Genomic DNA, 17,888 nt, shown 5'->3' with positions numbered 1-17,888 from the left:
TATGATTGTTTGTAATCAGTTATTCTTGAATCTTGGCATTCTGTTCTTTTCTTTACAATGTCTTTTTCTCCTGTAGACCTTGTAGTGAAAGGTCTGAACTAGAGACGTTATTTTGCCAATTATCTGTACTGAAATGACCAAAGCTATACTAAAGGAGCCTCTTGAGGGAGGAGAACAGAAAAAAGAGAAGATGAGAGAAAAGTAATGTATTGGTTTTGGGAATCCACCATTGAGGAGCAGGGTTGGAATGGGAGGAAGAAGAATCAGTAATGGAAATAGAAGAGGAAGAAGAGAGCTAAGAGAGTGCAGTGAGAAGGAAATTTTAAGATGGAATGGTGGTTGGTGGTACATGGAGGTCAAGAAGGTTGAGGAATGAGGAAAAGTCTTTGGATTTAGACACTGGTGACTCAAAAGAGCAATTTCAGTAGTGCATAGAGGTAGGCATGGGATTGGATGATAAAGAAGGGTATTTGTCAAATGAGAGTAGTTATTCATAATATCCTCTTGTATTTTTAGTGTCTGCAGGATATGTAGTGATATCCCCTTTTTTATTTCTCTTACTTTTATGAGTGCCTTCTTTTTCTTTATCAATCTGTCAGTCTTGCCAAGGCTTGTAAATTTTATTTGTCTTTCCTTCTTGTTTCCTTTCTTCTGTTTTCTTTGAGTTTATTTTGTTTTTCTTCTTCTTACATCATGGGACAGATGTTTAGTTCATTAATTTCAGAAGACAGCTTAGCTTTCTTCTTTTCTAATATGTTCATTTAACACTATCATTTCCCTCTAAATACTGCTTTAGATGCATCCCACTGTTTTTTTTTTTTTAATTAATTTTTATTAAGCTTCAAGTGACCATTTACCATTCCAATCAGTCTGTCACATGTAGGTTTACATACGTCTTACTCCCTTCTCCCACTTGCTCTCCCCCTATTGAGTCAGCCCTTTCAGTCTCTCGTTTCGTGCCAATTTTGCCATCTTCCCTCTCTCTCTATCTTCCCATCCCCCCTCCAGTCAAGAGTTGTCAACACACTCTCCAGTGTCCACCTGATTTAATTAGCTCACTCTTCATCAACATCTCTCTCCCCCGACTGACCAGTCCTTTTCATGCCTGATGAGTTGTCTTCGGGGATGGTTCCTGTCCTGTGGCATCAGAAGTTCTGGGGAGCATTGTCTCTGGGATTCCTCTAGTCGCAGTCATACCATTAGTTATGGTCTTTTTATGAGAATTTTTTTTTTTTATCCCATTGGTCTCCTGCTCCCTCAGGAGTTGTCTGTTGTGCTCCCTGACAGGGCAGACATCGATTGTGGCCGGGCACCAACTAGTTCTTCTGGTCTCAGGATAATGTAGGTCTCTGGTTCATGTGGCCCTTTCTGTCTCTTGGGTTCTTAGTTGTCGTGTGACCTTGGTGTTCTTCCTTTGCCTTTGCCCCAGGTGGGTTGAGACCAATTGATGCATCCCACTGTTTTTGATATGTAGTATTTCCATTATGGTTCTTTCCTTTAACAAACACTAAGTGCCTCCTGTGTACCAGGCGCTGAGCTAGATGCTAAGAGTTAAGGTTAAGCGAAGCACAATACCAGCCCTTAAGGAGTTCAAAGTCTAGTTGCAGAATTGATAAGTAAATAGGTAGTTATTATATAATAGTGTAATTAATGTTGCAATTGAGCTGTGTAGATACAAGGAACTGTTACAGGACACTCTGCCTCACAGAGTCAGGGAAGGCTCCTTGGGGGAGGTGGGATGACATTCCTTCTGTCCGTTCACTCATTTTTTCTGTCATTCATCTAACAAACATTTGTTGAGCACCTATTCTGTGTAAAGCCCTATGCTAGGTGCTGGCGCTTGAAGGATGATGACATGGATAGTCAGGAGGATGGGACAGGGTGGGGGCAGGATCTCTGAGGAAGTGGGATCAGCATGTGCAAAGGCACAGAAACACAGGAGCGTGAGAATGCATGATGAGGCTGGAGTGATAGGGAGTGGCTAGTTCACAGAGGACTTTGTGTGCTGTGGAAAGGTGTTTGGATTTTTTGTCTTGGTTGGAAATGAGAAACCAATCTGGAACTTAAAGCAGAGAAATTACTAGCAAGGTTTTTTTTTTTTTTTAGAAACATTCTGAAAGTATATTTTGATCAAAGAGATTAATGAAGAGGCTGTTGAGTGAGGTTCAAAGCAAGAAGGATGGTGAACATGGAGAGGTGGAGATAGATTCAAGAGATATCTGGGAGTTAGAATCAGCAGGACTCAGTAACTATAGTATCCTGGAGAATAAAAAAGAGGAATCAAGAACTGCTGCCAAGTTTCTGGCTTATATGACTGAGCAGATGGATGGTGGTGCCATTGACTTTGATAGTAATACCAAAAGGAGAACAGGCTTTGGCAGAGAAGTTACCAGTTTGGTTTTGGATAGAGTGATTTTGCCAAAGACAGTGCTAGCCAAGAGCATCTGGTTTAAGCAAACAGGAATAAGCAAAGGAGCATTTCTAGAAGTCAGGAGAGGATCAGTGCCATAGCTAGCCTATGTTGTGCCTTTGTACAAGTTGTAAAAAGGTGCCTCTACTGAGTAGACCAAGTAGAAAAAGGCAACCTTTCCTCATAATAGACTCAAACACATTGCTTGGCAAGCATTTCAGCCCCAACTTTCCCCATTGGTTGGGCATCTGTGTTGTTGTTGTTGTTAGGTGCCATCAAGTCACTTCTGACTCACAGCGACCCTATGTACAACAGAATGAAACACTGGCCAGTCCTGTGCTATCTTCACAATCGTTGCTATGTTTGAGCCCATTGTTGCAGCCACTGTGTCAATCCATCTTGTTGAGGGTGTTCCTCTTTTCACTGACCTACTACTTTACCAAGAATGATGCCCTTCTAGAGGGACTGGTCCCTCTCAATAACATGTCCAAAGTACATAAGATGACATCTTGCCATTCTCCCTTCTGAGGAGCATTCTGGCTGTACAGTAAATTCCCAGATTGCCAAGTTACAAACAACATGTACTTGCCCTTTAACGTTATATAAATTTGCCCTCACTTGGAAATGATTGAACCAGCCCCACCTGGCAACAAATTCATCACAATCACCTTCACTTGCTTCATGTGCAGCTTTTAAATCATTGAAAAGGTTTCAGGCCTTTTCTTGCACTAAAGTAAGGCTAAACAAGAACCTTATGGACCTGTTCTGGTTTACTTACAATTCAACTTAAAGACAGGAACAGGTCTTGTTTGTAACCCGGACACTGCCTGTACTTCTTCCAAGACAGATGGTTCTTCTGGCAGTCCATGGTATTATATTCAGTATTCTTCGTCAACACCATACTTCAAAGGCATCAGTTCTTCAGTCTTCCTTATTCATTGTCCAGCCTTTGCATGCATGTGAGGCAATTGAAAATACCGTTGCTTGGGTCATGTGCACCTTAGTCCTCAAAGTGACATCTTTGCTTTTTAACACGTTAAAGAGGTCTTTTGCAGCAGATTTGCCTAAAGCAATTTGATTTCTTGACCGCTGTTTCCGTGGGCATTGATTGTGAATCCAGGTAAAGTGAAATCCTTTACAATTTCAGTATTTTCTCAGTGTATCATGATACTGCTTAGTGGTTCATGTCTTACTCATCTACTGCTGCTGTAAGAGAAATACCACAAGTGGATGACTTTAACAAACAGAAATTTATTCTCTCACAGTCTGGTAGGCTAGAAGTCCAAATTCAGGGTGTCAGCTCTGGAGGAAGGTCCTTGTCATCAGTCTTACCCTGGACTAGGAGCTTCTGTGTGCAGGAACCCTGGGTCCAAAGGACACACTCTGCTCCTAGAGCTGCTTTCTTGGTAGTATGAGGTTCCCCTGTCTCTCTGCTAGTTTCTCCCCTTTATATCTCAAAAAAGACTGGCTCAAGACACAATCCAATCTTGTAGATTGAGTCCTGCCTCATTAACATAACTGCCACGTATCCTACCTCATTAACATCTAGAGGTAGGATGTACAACATACAGGAAAATCACATCAGATGACAAAATGGTAGACAATCACACAATACTGGGAATCATGTCCTAGCCACATTGACCCATATTTTTGGGGCACACAATTCAATCCATGACAGTTGTGAGGATTTTTGTTTTTTTTATGTTGAGGTATAATCCATATTGAAGGCCGTGGTCTTTGATCTTCATCAGTAAGCATTTCAAGTTCTCCTCACTTTCAGCAAGCAAGGTTGTGTCATCTGCATAATGCAGGTTGTTAAGCAGTCTTCCTCTGGTCCTGATGCCCTGTTCTTCTTCATATAGTCCACCTTCTCGGATTATTTGCTCAGCATACAGATTGAATAGGTATGGTGAAAGGATACAACCCTGATGCACACCTTTCCTAATTTTAAAACACGCCATATCCCCATGTTCTGTTCAAATGACTGAGTATGTCTAATGGGAGGTAAACTTGGAGTTGAAGAGCCGATGGTACCTGAGATGAGTAGTCTAGCAAGCATTCAGCCTTTAGCTTATGTTATAGCTTGGGAAAAGTGAGGCAAAAAGAAAATCATCATTCAGGGAGGAAGAAATGGTTATTGTGAAGGGCTTGGTAATTGTAGCAGTGATTTGAAGAAAGTATAGGTATTAGGAGGGATAATGTGGAATTCTATTGTCAAGAAACATAAAGATGATAAGCCTGGCATCCTGAAGTCTTCCCTCTCTTCCCTTTCCCTACTCAGTAAGCCTAGATGAAGATTGAGTAGAGGTTTTTTTGAGGGAACATAGTAGTTGATGTGTTTTAAGGGATAATCTAGATTTCATTCAGGACAAAGGATAGAAGGAAGAGATGTGCCATAAGTTAGTGTGTCAATGTATGTCTCAGAGATTTGATGGCTCAGTTGATCAGTTGGTGAAGAAGACCCTTGCTTTGGCCTAACTACATCAGATGGTTGGGATTTCAAGGTGCTGTACAGTGACTGGGGAATTCAGGCACCTCAAGATGGCATGCTCCTAGTCACTTAGATTCCAACTAAGAAAAAAAGCTTCTTTCCATGTGACAAATCATTTCAAGCCTGAATGATCCAAAGCAGTGGCCAAGTGAGCTAGAATTCAAATTAGAAAGACTTAATAGAGACTTAGAACCAGTAACATAAGTCCAGCACTTTGTATTTCGTAAGGATCTTTTATACACAGCATCTCGCTTAAATCTTACAATGACCCTGTGTGGTAGATAAAGTTACCTACATTTTACAGATGACAAAATTGAGCCAAAGAAGTTTCTAGCAGAAACTGGAGCTATTCACCCAAGAGATATGAATTGATTCTTGCGAGTTGTTATCTCTTTAGTTGTCTGTGGTTGGCTGTAGCCTTCAATTGAAGGCAGTTCAGGCTGACTGGTCAGCCTAATTCACATGTAGCCAGCTCTAGCCTTTAACAGGTTTTTCTTCTCTGGGTTGGAGGCTAGGCCTCCATCTCAGGCTAAATTGAAGGTCCTGCAGGGGACTTCATCTCCCCTTCCCCAGGACCCTGAGACTCCACGATATGCACAGGACCCAGGCTATAGGGCACTGATCATAGCGTATGCGCGCAAGTGTGTGTGTGCAGTGTGAATGTCTAGGAGGGCTGTGGAATCAGTCTGTGTACTCTGTGGACACAGCTAGTACACGTATGCACATTTGTGTCTCTGTGGGCCTATAAATGTTCAGGGGATAAAAAACTGAAAAAGTGTTTTTTTTAATCTCTGTGTGTCCCCTCTCCCATTTCTTCCTTCCTGTTTTCCTTCTCGCTTCTTTTTATCCTGTTCGTTCCCTGTGAGCTTGGGTGGAGGTCTTAGTTTTTTAGTGCTCCTATAACAGAAATACCACAAGTGGATAGCTTTAACGAACAAATGTATTTTCCCACAGTTTGGGAGGCTAGAAGTTTGAATTCAGGGTGCCAGCTCTAGCGGAAGGCTTTCTCCCTCTGTTGGCTCTGGAAGAAGTCCTTGTCTCTTTGAGCTTCTGCTCCTGGGCGGTCTTCATGTGACGTGGCATCTCTCTTTCCCCATCTCTGCATCTTTAGCTTGCTTGTTTTAATCTCTGTTTTATCTCAAAAGAGATTGATTTAAGACACACCCTATGTTAATTATGTCTCGTTAACATAACAAAGACAACCCATTCCCAAATGGGATTATAACCACAGGCACAGAGGTTAGAATTTACAACATTTATTTTTGGAGGACAAAATTCAATTCATAACAGTGGCATTGCAAGTTAGTCACCTGGCTCACGACCCCCGTGGCTGAAATTTTAACCTCAGATCATACCGAGCAGGAGTTAACCAAACCAGACGAAGCCCGTTCCCGTCAAGTCCATAGTGACCCTATAGAGATGATATAGGACAGAGTAGAACTGCCCCATAGAGTTTCCAAGGAGCAGCGGGTAGATATGAACTGCTGACCTTTTCATCAGCAGCTGTAGCTCCCGGTAGCTCCTAACCACTCTACCACCAGGGCTACGAGCAGTAGTTAGTTGCTATATAATCCAAAGTACTTCTGCTGATAGTGGCCTGGGGGTGGGGGTGGGGCTGATAGAGTTTGGTGTAACCTCAGGTCAGAGCCCCCTGTGTCTGGCACCATCATGACTGGATGGGGCTGGGGGCACCATGTGAGTACAGACAAAGGCTTGTTTCAGGAGCTGGATCAGGGGAGGCAGAAGAAAGTAGTACATCAGGAGCAGCCCGAGGGTCAGCATTTCTGTCTCCTCTTTATTGCGTCAGGTGAGAAGAAGGAAGGATGGTCGTGGGAGTCCTACCTAGAAGAGCAGAAGGCCGTTACTGCCCCTGTCGGCCTCTTCCAGGACGTGAGTTGGACAATTTCCACCTAGGAAGAACTTGTCTTCCCAGCACAGGGACCGTGCACCAAACTCAGGTCTTCCGGGGTTTTCTGTGCCTGACATCCCTCATGGACTGCCAGTATGGAAAGGGGGCAGATTGTTTAAGGGCCCAGAGTAGAGAAGGGCACACTGTAAGGGGCTTCCAGGGTAGGAAGAATCACAGAGGTGGAACCCAGACGCACCCATATCACTGGATCTTTTGAATTCCGGGGCCTTCTACTCAACTCTGTACACTGATCTTCCCATTACTTGGGAAAGAGGGCACCCTTAAGTCCATCCTTGACTCAGCCCACATTTTTCAAGGGATCTGGGAGCTGTTCTGTCCCTCTCTGCATCCCTGCATTAAAGGTCCCCAAATAAGCTAACCCCTTGGCAGTACCAGGCGGGGTGGGGCCTAAAGGCAGCTCCTTCACCCTAAGCCCACTAGGCAAGGATAAGACTGGATGGAAGCTGTGTCCTCTCCAATCTGTGCGTTGACAGTACCAAGCAGTCACTCATAACAAGAATGGCTTCAAACTGGGCATGAAGTTGGAAGGCATTGACCCTCAACACCCGTCCATGTACTTCATCCTCACTGTGGCTGAGGTGAGCTGAGGGTTGGTACCTCCATGGTAGCCTCTCTGAAACTTTGCAACCTCAGATCATACTGTATATGATAGATGATGGTGTCTGTTGGGGCCATGGAGAGCATGGACTCAGATAAGGGAGACACTGCCCTGTCCTCCAAAAGCATAGTCTAGTAGGGGATTAAGCTGGTGACACACAGAAAACTAAAAAATAAAGAACAGTTGAAGTGTTGTGGGGTTGTGATATTACTGAATGAGTATATATTAGTGCTGGGGGAGACTGAGGCGGAGAGAGCCCAAGAGCTGGGAATGTTGGTGTGAGCTGAACAAGGTCTTTGCCCTCTAAGAGCTCACAGTTATGTAAGAAATCAGCCAGATAAACACATAGGTGATGTACCACAGGGGTGGTGACAGATGTGAGCAGGGAGGCACAGGGGAAAGTGGTTAGTTCTGCCTGAGGGGTCAGGAAAGGCTTCATAAAAGAAGAGCCTCCTTTAGAGTCTTGAGAGTTAAATTGGGAATGAGCAAGGCATTCTGGGCAGAAGCAGCAAAGGGGGCTCTGAGGAGTAGAACAGGCCGCCATGTTCAAGGAACTGCCGTTAGTTTAGTGAATACAATGTATGCATGGGAAGCAGAGAGAGAAGGTAGCAGAAGGTAAGGTTGTCAGGGGCCCTGAGCAGCCTCGAGATCTAGTTGGTGCCCTTGAGGTTCTGTCCAGGGCTGAAGGATGTTATAGAGAGTCTTGTACCTAGAACTCAGGGCTCACAAGTATGTGAACAGTTGGGTGCTGTCTTCATTGTAAGAAGGGAGAGAGTGGGGCAAAGTTCAGGATAGGGGAAACCTGGGAGTGAAGAAATGTGGAGATGGGGGAGCCTGCTAGCTTTAGAGCCCCTCAGGCCACCAGGCTGGGCCAGGAGAGGTGAGGGCTAGGGAGTGGGGCGTCTGCTGGCATTGGAGTCCTTGTGATTCCCCCTCATGGGGCCAGGTGTGTGGCTACCGCCTACGTCTGCACTTTGATGGGTATTCTGAGTGCCATGACTTCTGGATCAATGCCAACTCCCCTGACATTCATCCTGCTGGCTGGTTTGAGAAGACTGGGCACAAGCTGCAGCCCCCCAAAGGTAAGGCCTAGCTGGAGTTGGTCATGGTGAGGCAGTGAGTCCTCAGATCCCATCCTAGGTCCCCCTCCTTCCAGCTCTGTTTTCTGATCCCTTTTGCCCAATCCAAAGCCAGCCTTTTCTTCATCGTATCCTGATAGGACCTTGCCCCAGGGCCGCGTTGACCAGAAGTCTCAGGGCTTCTGCTTTGGCCTTGCCTTTTGAGTGTCCACCCAGGTCCTGTCCTGCATCTGCAGGGGGTTTCTGGGAAGGCTCTTGAGGGGTTATAGGGTCCTCAGGACTGCCTGATTCTGCTACTTCAGTGTGGGGTACCCTCTATCTGCACGGCGCTTTGTTTGTCCCCCCGAGGGGCCTAGGTTACAAGGAGGAGGAGTTCAGCTGGAGCCAGTACCTGCGCAGCACAAGAGCTGAGGCTGCCCCCAAGCACCTGTTTGTGAGCCAGAGCCACGTGAGTGCCCCTGAGCGAAAGTGACATCAACCGCCCCGGACTGAGTCACTGCAGCCGGCCCGGCCCAGAGTGTCCAACTCATCAGATGGGAGCTCATCTTTTGGTGCTCTCAGCTTTGTTATGGTCTCTCATATCAAATGGGAGCCCAGCTAGGCAGGGGCTGGCCACAGGGAGGAAGCTGGTTACAGGTTTTCCCCATTTGTCCTTCCTTCCCTACTGCAGAAATCCTCTCCTCAACATATCTTTTCAGTATCCCTTGCCTACTCTCTCAGCCGGGCATGGAGATGTCATTGTTCACATATTCTTGCTTTGCTTTGTTCTACCATTCTGTGGTGTAAGGTCAAAGCCTCTTTTCTGGAGGCTTCTTTTTCCTTCCTCCTGACCAACACTGAAGCTTTTCCGTTCATTCCCAATAACTCACCTCATTTGTTTCTCTGTTCAAGACAGCTGGCAGCTTTTTCCAGCAGTTAAGTTATCCCCCATTAGAAATATTAACATATCAGAAGTCCACCACCCCCTCAGGCCAGGGACTCCACCACGCTGTTGAGGCAGGGCCAATCACTTCCCCACCCCAAACCAGCCCAGAGGTCACACTTGTAGGTTCCCAGGTGGCTGGTGGGGTTCCACCCACTGTTGTGACAGGGAATACAGACTTTCAAGTCAAACTGTTCAAACCCTGTCTGTACCACTGACTAGCATGTGATCCTGGGCAAGTTAATTAACTTATAAAATGGTGGTGATAACACCTGTCTCAGAGTGTTGTTACAAAGATCAAGTAAGGTGATGTCTCTTGAACCTTATGCCTGGTACATGGAGATGCCCAGTTATCACCATTCTTCTACGCCTGCCCTGCTGCACACTTCGGCCTTCCTTGCCCCCCACCCACTATTGACCTGATTGCCTCAGGCCAGGGTAGGCGAGGCTTGTCCAGGTGGGGGAAGACTTGTGCTCGGCCTCCCAGATTCTTTGGGTAAATAAGTAGCTGTCTGCCTGTGGCTTTTCTTCTGTCACAAGTAAGGCTTCCTCAGAGTGCACCTTGGTGGCCATAAGTTTCTGAGTGGTTCAGGATTATAATCCTGCCCTGAAGGGACCCTCTCTTCCCAGCCTATTCTCACCTCCCTCCTCTCCCACCCCCACTCCATCCCCCAGTCATGGCTTCTGGAAAACTCTTTGCTTTGCCAGGTGAGGTCTGAGCTAGCACTAGCCAACCTGGCACTGGCCGTGGCAACCCCTCTTCTTTTTTTTTTTAATTTTACTTACATATCTTTAAAATTTTATTTTGTTGTTGTTGTCGAGACTGTACATAGCAAAACATACACCAGTTCAACAGTTTCTGTGTTTACAAGTCAGTGACATTGATTACATTCTTCTAGTTGTACAACCATTCTTACCCTCCTTTTCCAAATTGTTTCTCCTCCATTAACATAACTCACTGCCCCCTAAGGTTCCTGTCTAATCTTTCGAGTTGCAGCCCCTCTTCTTGCCCCCAGAGTCCCCCACCCCTGGGCTTCCAGGTGGGCATGAAGCTGGAGGCTGTCGACCGGATGAACCCATCCCTCATCTGTGTGGCCAGCGTGACCGACGTGGTGGACAGCCGCTTTCTAGTGCATTTTGACAACTGGGATGATACTTACGACTACTGGTAGTGAGAGGGCCCAGTCTTGAGCTAGAGGGTGAGGGATGGCAGGGGCGGGGCAGCTACTTTCAAACCTCAAATACCCTGTGTCCCCGGCCCAGTCTTGACATTCATATCTTGTGGGGAGAGTTGGGAGCATAGTTGACTGTTCTATGGACTTGATCTATATCATAAGAAACGCAGCTTGGTATTAGATGTTTCATCTACAAATAGAAAGGTTAAGATGAGCAAACCCCTGTGACTCACGAGTTTCCCTTAGGTATTATAGTAGTGTCAGAGTTTTCAGTTAATGCTGAAACTTTCTTGTCAGTCATCTCAGTCTGTCATAGGATGGCAGGCCCGGGGCCTCGGAGTTTCACCTGGGTCAGTGAGATATTCTTGGGTTTCAGGTGTGATCCCAGCAGCCCTTACATCCACCCGGTGGGCTGGTGCCAGAAGCAAGGAAAGCCCCTCACCCCTCCACAAGGTGACACTGAAGCCTGAGCAGACGCCCTTTTCCAGGCTTGGCCCCACCATCTCTCTCTCCTGATATTTCATTACCTGGGGGTTTACAGTTAGGACGAGGGGACAAGTATGTCCTGGAGCCTGAGCTTCTTTGCCTGGGAGTTGAGAACCCCTTATATATTGAGGGACTATTTTAGGAAAGTCCTGTCAAACCCAGGCCTCATTGAGGTTTAGGGGAAGAAAGATGATGACTTCAGCAAGGAAGCTGAGAGTCCACAGCTAAGAAAGGTGTATCCTTCCCTACAGGAGTGTTACACTGACTCCAGAATAACAGGTTCAGATGGGGCTAGGGCTGGAGTGGGAGCAAGAAGGATAATGGGAGCCAGGGTTCCCAGATGGCCCTTTGAACTGTTGGGGTAGTGATGCTGCTCGTCTCTGATTAGTGCCCATCAGGAGCCCAGTGCAAGGAGCTTGCTGTGGTGATAGGAAAGGGGGAAAGTACTCCAAGGGCCTCTGTCCATCCTTGCTCCTGGTGTTACTTGGAGGCACAGAGCTCCCCCAGCAGCACAGTAGCACCGGGGTGGCTGGACATTATTCTCATCCTTTCCTCCAGACTACCCAGACCCTGATAGCTTCTGTTGGGAGAAGTATCTGGAAGAAACCGGGGCCTCTGCTGTGCCCACTTGGGCCTTCAAGGTGGTGAGTCGGCTCTCTCTGCAGCTAGACCTGAGCTCCAGAAGGCATGGTGCACTGAGGCAGCCAAGATGGGACCCTGGGCTCCCCCTTTGGGCAGACCACAGTTTCCCTAGGCAGAACGTGTGGGCTCCTCCCCTTTTGATCTGGCATTGGCCTGAAGACAACTGTTTCCCTGCAGCGACCTCCCCACAGCTTCCTGGTCAACATGAAGCTGGAGGCTGTGGACCGCAGGAACCCAACCCTGATTCGTGTGGCCAGCGTAGAGGATGTGGAGGATCACCGGATAAAGGTGGCCCTGGGGCAGGAGTGGACAGGCCAGTTGGGAAGGAAGCTTGTAGACTTGTTAGAGAGGAAGGACTAGCATGAGGCAGACATAAGAGAGGCAGTACATTTGTGGGGAAAAGAGCTTTAAACTGGAGGCCGAAGATCCTGGCTCTTGTGCTAGCCTCATCTCTTATTGACCTTTGTGGGCGGAGGCAAATCATTTCCCACTTTCACTTCTGTAAAATGGGGCAAATAATCCTTGCCCTGCTCAAGAATTAATGGGAGATGCCAGTAACTTAATGAGTGAAACCCGTAGAAAACATAGTGGCCAAGAGGGGTTATTGTGGGGTGGGCCCCTTGGTTCTTCCAGTCCAGGGTCTTGCTTCTGACAGGCCCCAGGGATGGGGAGAGCCTCCTGGAGCCTGAAGGTGCTCCTGGCTGAGCTAGGCTCCACAAGGAACACCTGATCTCCAAGGGCCTTTCTTCCCTAGCTCCACTTTGATGGCTGGAGCCATACCTATGACTTCTGGATTGATGCTGACCACCCAGACATCCACCCCGCAGGCTGGTGCTCCAAGACAGGACATCCCCTGCAGCCTCCTCTCCGTGTGTACCCCTAGGGCACTCTGACCTCTTTACCACTGAGGTCTGGCACCCCACCCCTCCCAGCACTGATCACCCCTCTCCCTTTCTATAGCTTTCCAAGGGGGTCATGCCCAGGTCTGAGAGAAGGCTATGGTGCCCACAGTGAGCTCGGGCACACCCCATCCTCCTCCCGCTAGGGAAGCTTCTGTCTCCCCCGGTTGTTGGGTTTGGGGAGTTGAGGTATGAACGGGCAAGCTCATTGAGAGCATATGCTTAGGGGAGGTAGTTATACACCAGGGAGTTCCCTCAGCATCTAGCAGAGCCACACAGACCATGTATTGTGTTTGCTAGGAAATGCTGGCTCCCTTAAATCAATTCTGGTCCTCTGAGAGAGGGATTAGAGTTCACATTACTGGACTGTTCAACCCCAGTTCTCACCCTCAGGATTCCCCTTCCTTATTTCCCACCTGCCGCCATGTTTGTCTCACATGGGGTATTGTTCTTTCTCTGATGTTCTCCTCCAAACATGGGCAGAGCCTAAAGAAAATTTAACAAAGTTTTGGGAGTGAAAATAGGAAACAAGCACAGAATAATATGAATCTGCCAGATACAGCTTCTAAGGTACAGATGTGCTCATACCAGCTTTGGGTTGTTCTCTCTGAGGACTCTCTTCCTCTCAGAGACCAAAGGCATGGCCTGTGTATAAGAACCAAGCCCTCATTCCTAAAAGAGGGGCAGATATCTAGTAGCAGGAAATGGTGCACAGCCTAGCACAGGACCCCTGTACCTGGAGAACTAATTCCTGGGGCTGACCTTTCCCTTAGAAGCTTCCTTCCTTGCCCCTCTATTCTTCCCACCCTAAGAACCCAGAGCCCATTGTGAGTTCTGGTACATCGCATCCTCCCACCCTAGGGGAGCTTCTGTCTTCCCCAATTGTTGGTTTTGGGGGATTGAGGAGTGAGCGGGCAAGCTCATTGGGGTCATCATATGCTTAGGAGGTGACTCTTTGCTTTCTGCTTCTCCAGGACCCAGAGAGCTCAGCTCTGCCTCCCCTGGAGGCTGTCCCCTTCTCAGCTGTAAGAGCCTGCCACACACTAGGACCTCCAAGTACAGCTTTCATCATCGGTGAGTGAAGGTCTCCCTCAGGTATTGTTTAGGGAGGGTCTGTCTGACATATGCTTTGTGCTAGCTGATCAGGGTTCATTCACCAGGACACCTTGAGTGGGGCCAGGATGAGGGAGGGAGGGCTCAGTGGGGAAGAATGTATCCAGCCCAACTGATGAATTATTCTTCTCCAGGAAGTGCCCTACTCCTGGTTGTGATGGCTCTGGCCATGTCACAGGCAAGTTCACAGCTCACCATTGCCTCTCAGGCTGCCCACTGGCTGAGAGGAACCAGAGCCGGCTGAAAGCAGAGCTGTCTGACTCAGAGGCTTCAGCCCGTAAGAGGAACCTCTCCAGCTTCTCCCCAAGGAAGAAGCCTCGTCATCATGGCCGGTGCAGAGGGCAGGGAGTCAGGGCTTGGGCTACCTTGGGCTCAGGGTCATGTCTTCTTGGGAAAGACCAGGCACTTATACCCTGCCATGGACCTGGTCCCTCTCTTTCCAGAATTGGACGCCCTCCAAAGTATCAGAAGATCCCACAGGAAGATTTCCAGAGTAAGTCCCTGGTCATCTCCTCACATACTGGGTGCACGGTAATTGATGGGATGAGTGATCAGGGATGCCCAGAGGGGGAGAGGATAGATAGGGAGCTGCCTCTTCGTTTGAGATACGTTGGGAAATAGAACAATGGCAAGAGCATGGCTTCTAAGGTACAGCCATGAACATACCAGCTCTCTGGATCTCCCTCAGGATTCTGTTTCTCTCATAGGCCAAGGGCATGGCCTGTGGATTTCAACAAAGCATGTGAAAACCAAGTTCATCTCTGGCCTTGCTGTGAGACTGTGGGAAGTATGCAGAACCTGTATGGGCTTCTGGTTCTCCAGTGTGAAGCAGGGTGATACCTCCTGGCAATGCTTTTCTCTGATTCTAGGATTCCTGGGAGGGAGGCCATGGCTGGTACTTCCTAGCTGTGTGACCTTGGGCAAGTCACTTAACATCTCTGAGCCCTAGTTTCCTCATTTGAAAACATAGATAATACCTGCCTTTCAAGTGGCAACTACCTGAAATAATAGTAGGTACTGCTACCATTTACCAAGCACTTACGATAGATAGGCCAGGCACTGTGCGAGGTGCTTTATGTATACTCTGTCTGACTCTCAAAAGCATCCTGTAATGTGGATATTATTCTTTCCAACTTCCTGATGAAGAATGTGAGGCTCAGCAGGTGAAGTCACTTGCCCAAGGTCATTCAGCTTGTAAAGGGCAGAACTGGTATGCAAACTCAGATCTGACTTCTCATGCTACGTGTTACTTGTATATTAGACATAAAGCACCTAACCCAAATTTCAGTTCACTTCTCATTCCCGTTTAAGGGAAGGGGCAGAGTGATTCCTCCCCAGGCTTGTGACCTCATCATGTGTCTTCTGCTGCTTAGCATAGGACCTACCAAGAAGCAGGGACTCTAGGAATCCTGCCTCAGTTGAATTGAATGCAGATACTTTAAGGCTAGAAGAGAAAACACCTGGCCCATTGCACAGTTTCTGGGCAGGACCCAGGCTGTTCCATTTGTTGTTGTTAGGTGCCATCGAGTCGGTTCTGACTCTGTGTATAACAGAATGAAACACTGCCTGGTCCTGTGCCATCCTCACAATTGTTGCTATGTTTGAGCCCATTGTTGTAGCCACAGTGTCAATCCATCTTGTTGAAGGTCTTCCTTTTTTTCACTTACCAAGCATGATGTCCTTCTCCAAGGACGGTTCCTCCTAATAACATGTCCGAAGTATGTGAGACGAAGTCTTGCTGTCCTTGCTTCTAAGGAGCACTCTGGCTGTACTTCTTCCAAGACAGATTTATTTGTTCTTCTGGCAGTCCATGGTATATTCAGTATTCTTCACCAATACCATGATTCAAATACATCAATTCTTCAGTCTTTTCTTATCCATCGTCCAGCTTTTATGCATATGAGGCAATTGAAAATACCATGGCTTGGGTCAGGTGTACCTTAGTCCTCAAGATGATATCTTTGCTTTTTAACACTTTATAAAGAAGTCTTTTGTAGTGGATTTGCTCGATGCACTATGTCCCTTGATTTTGTGACTGCTGCTCTCATGATCGTTGATTGTGGTTTCAAGTAAAATGAAATCCTTGACAACTTCAGTCTTTTCTCCATTTATCATGATGTTGCTTATTGGTCTAGTTGTGAGGATTTTTGTTTTCTTTATGTTGAGATGAAATTGAAATCCATACTGAAGGCTGTGATCTTTGATCTTCATCAGTAAGTGCTTCAAATCCTCTTCACTTTCAGCATGCAAGGTTGTGTCATCTGTATAACACAGGTTGTTAATGAGACTTCCTGCGACCTTGATGCCACGTTCTTCTTCGTATAGTTCAGTTTCTCAGATTATTTACTCAGCATACAGATTGAATAGGTATGGTGAAAGGATGCAACATTGATCCACACCTTTCTTGATTTTAAAGCATGTAGTATCTCCTTGTTCTGTTTGAATGACTGCCTCCTGGCCTATGTACAGGTTCTACATGAGCACAATTAAGTGTTCGGGAATTCCCATTCTCTGAAATGTTACCTATAATTTGTTATGATCCACACAGTCGAATGCCTTTGCATAGTCAATAAAACAGAAGTAAATATCTTTCTGGCATTCTCTGCTCTCAGCCAAGATCTATCTGATATCAGCAATGGTATCCCTCATTTCCTGTCTCTTCTGAATCTGGTTTGAATTTCTGGCAACTCCATGTTGATATACTGCTGCAACTGTTTTTGAATTATCTTCAGCAAAATTTTACTCACGTGTGACATTAATGATAGTATTCGATAATTTCCACATTCTGTGGTATCACCTTTCTTCAGAATGGATAAAAATATGGATCTCTTCCAGCGAATTGGCCAGGTAGCTGTCTTCCAAATTTCTTGGCATAGACAAGTGAGCACTTCCAGCACTGCATCCGTTTGTTGAAACATCTCAGTTGATATTCTGTCAATTCCTGGAACCTTGTTTTTCACCAATGCCTCCAGTGCAGCTTCTTCCTTCGGTACTGTCAGTTCCTGATCATATCAAAAAAACCAAAACCAAGCCCATTGCCTTCAAGTCAATTCTGACTCATAATGACCCTATAACACAGAGTAGAACTGCCGCATAGAGTTTCCAGGGAGCGCCTGGCAGATTTGAACTGCTGACCCTTTGGTTAACAGCCGTAGCACTTAGCCACTACGCCGTACTACTTCTTAAAATGGTTAAATGTTGACCAATTCTTTGTGGTACAGTGACTGTGTATTCCTTCCATCTTCTGTTGGTGCTTCCTGTGCTGTTCAGTATTTTGCCTGTAGAAATGGTACTGAGCTTCTCCATCGTCTCTTTCCACAGATGTAGACAATTTGATTCTTGGGTATTCCATCTGGCAAGGTCCACATGCATAGTTGCCTTTATGTTGTTGAAAAAGGTATTTCCAATAAATAGTTTTTGGTCTTACAAAATTCTGTCATACAATCTCTAGCGTTGCTTCTATCACCAAGGCTGTATTTTCCAACTATTGATCCTTCTTTTTTGTTTCCAACTTTCACATCCACATTTCGCCAGCAATTATCAATGCATCTCGGTTGCAGGTTTGATCAATTTCAGACTGCAGAAGTTGGTAAAAATCTTCAATTTCTTCATCTTTGGCATTAGTAATTAGTGTGTAAATTTGAATAATAGTCATATTACCGGTCTTTCTTGTAGACATGTCGATATTATCCTATCACTGGCAGCATTGTACTTCAGGATAAAAAAAAATCAAACCCATTGCTGTCGAGTCAGTTCAGACTCATAGCAACCCTAGAGGACAGAACTGAACTGCCCCATACAGTTTCCAAGGAGTGCCTGGTGGATTCGAACTGCCAACGTTTTGGTTAGCAGCCGGAGCTCTTAACCACTATGCCACCAGGGTTTCCGAATGTCAGGTTAGATCTTAAAATGTTCTTTTCGACAGTGAATGTGATGCTCCTCTTCAAGTCGTCACTCCCGTCATAGTAGAACGTACGATTGTCCAATTCACAGTGGCCAATCCCAGTCCATTTCGGCTCACTGATGCCTAGGGTGTATCTATCTTCAAGCATTCTATTTCATTTTTGATAGCTTCCAATTTTCCTAGATTCATACTTCCTACATTCCACGTTCCAATTATTAACGGACATTTACAGCTATATC

At 46.4% G+C, this 17,888-nt stretch overlaps 1 protein-coding gene across 1 annotated transcript in view; it reads left to right on the top strand.

The window, feature by feature from the left end:
- L3MBTL1 (L3MBTL histone methyl-lysine binding protein 1) overlaps nucleotides 1-17,888 on the top strand; it is a 43,837-nt gene that overhangs the window by 15,928 nt on the left and 10,021 nt on the right. Inside the window, exons 8-19 of the mRNA XM_049869689.1 lie at nucleotides 6,709-6,791; nucleotides 7,305-7,409; nucleotides 8,376-8,511; nucleotides 8,865-8,956; nucleotides 10,447-10,598; nucleotides 10,982-11,058; nucleotides 11,650-11,735; nucleotides 11,911-12,021; nucleotides 12,488-12,602; nucleotides 13,607-13,706; nucleotides 13,880-14,077; nucleotides 14,189-14,238. Of these exons, the coding sequence (XP_049725646.1) occupies nucleotides 6,709-6,791; nucleotides 7,305-7,409; nucleotides 8,376-8,511; nucleotides 8,865-8,956; nucleotides 10,447-10,598; nucleotides 10,982-11,058; nucleotides 11,650-11,735; nucleotides 11,911-12,021; nucleotides 12,488-12,602; nucleotides 13,607-13,706; nucleotides 13,880-14,077; nucleotides 14,189-14,238 (1,305 nt within the window). The remainder of the gene's footprint in view (nucleotides 1-6,708; nucleotides 6,792-7,304; nucleotides 7,410-8,375; nucleotides 8,512-8,864; nucleotides 8,957-10,446; nucleotides 10,599-10,981; nucleotides 11,059-11,649; nucleotides 11,736-11,910; nucleotides 12,022-12,487; nucleotides 12,603-13,606; nucleotides 13,707-13,879; nucleotides 14,078-14,188; nucleotides 14,239-17,888) is intronic.

Source organism: Elephas maximus, chromosome 25 (genome assembly GCF_024166365.1).
Source record: "Elephas maximus indicus isolate mEleMax1 chromosome 25, mEleMax1 primary haplotype, whole genome shotgun sequence".
Classification (NCBI taxonomy): domain Eukaryota; kingdom Metazoa; phylum Chordata; class Mammalia; order Proboscidea; family Elephantidae; genus Elephas; species Elephas maximus.
The sequence above is the reverse complement of the archived record's forward strand: the minus strand, read 5'-3'. Positions and strand labels throughout refer to the sequence as shown.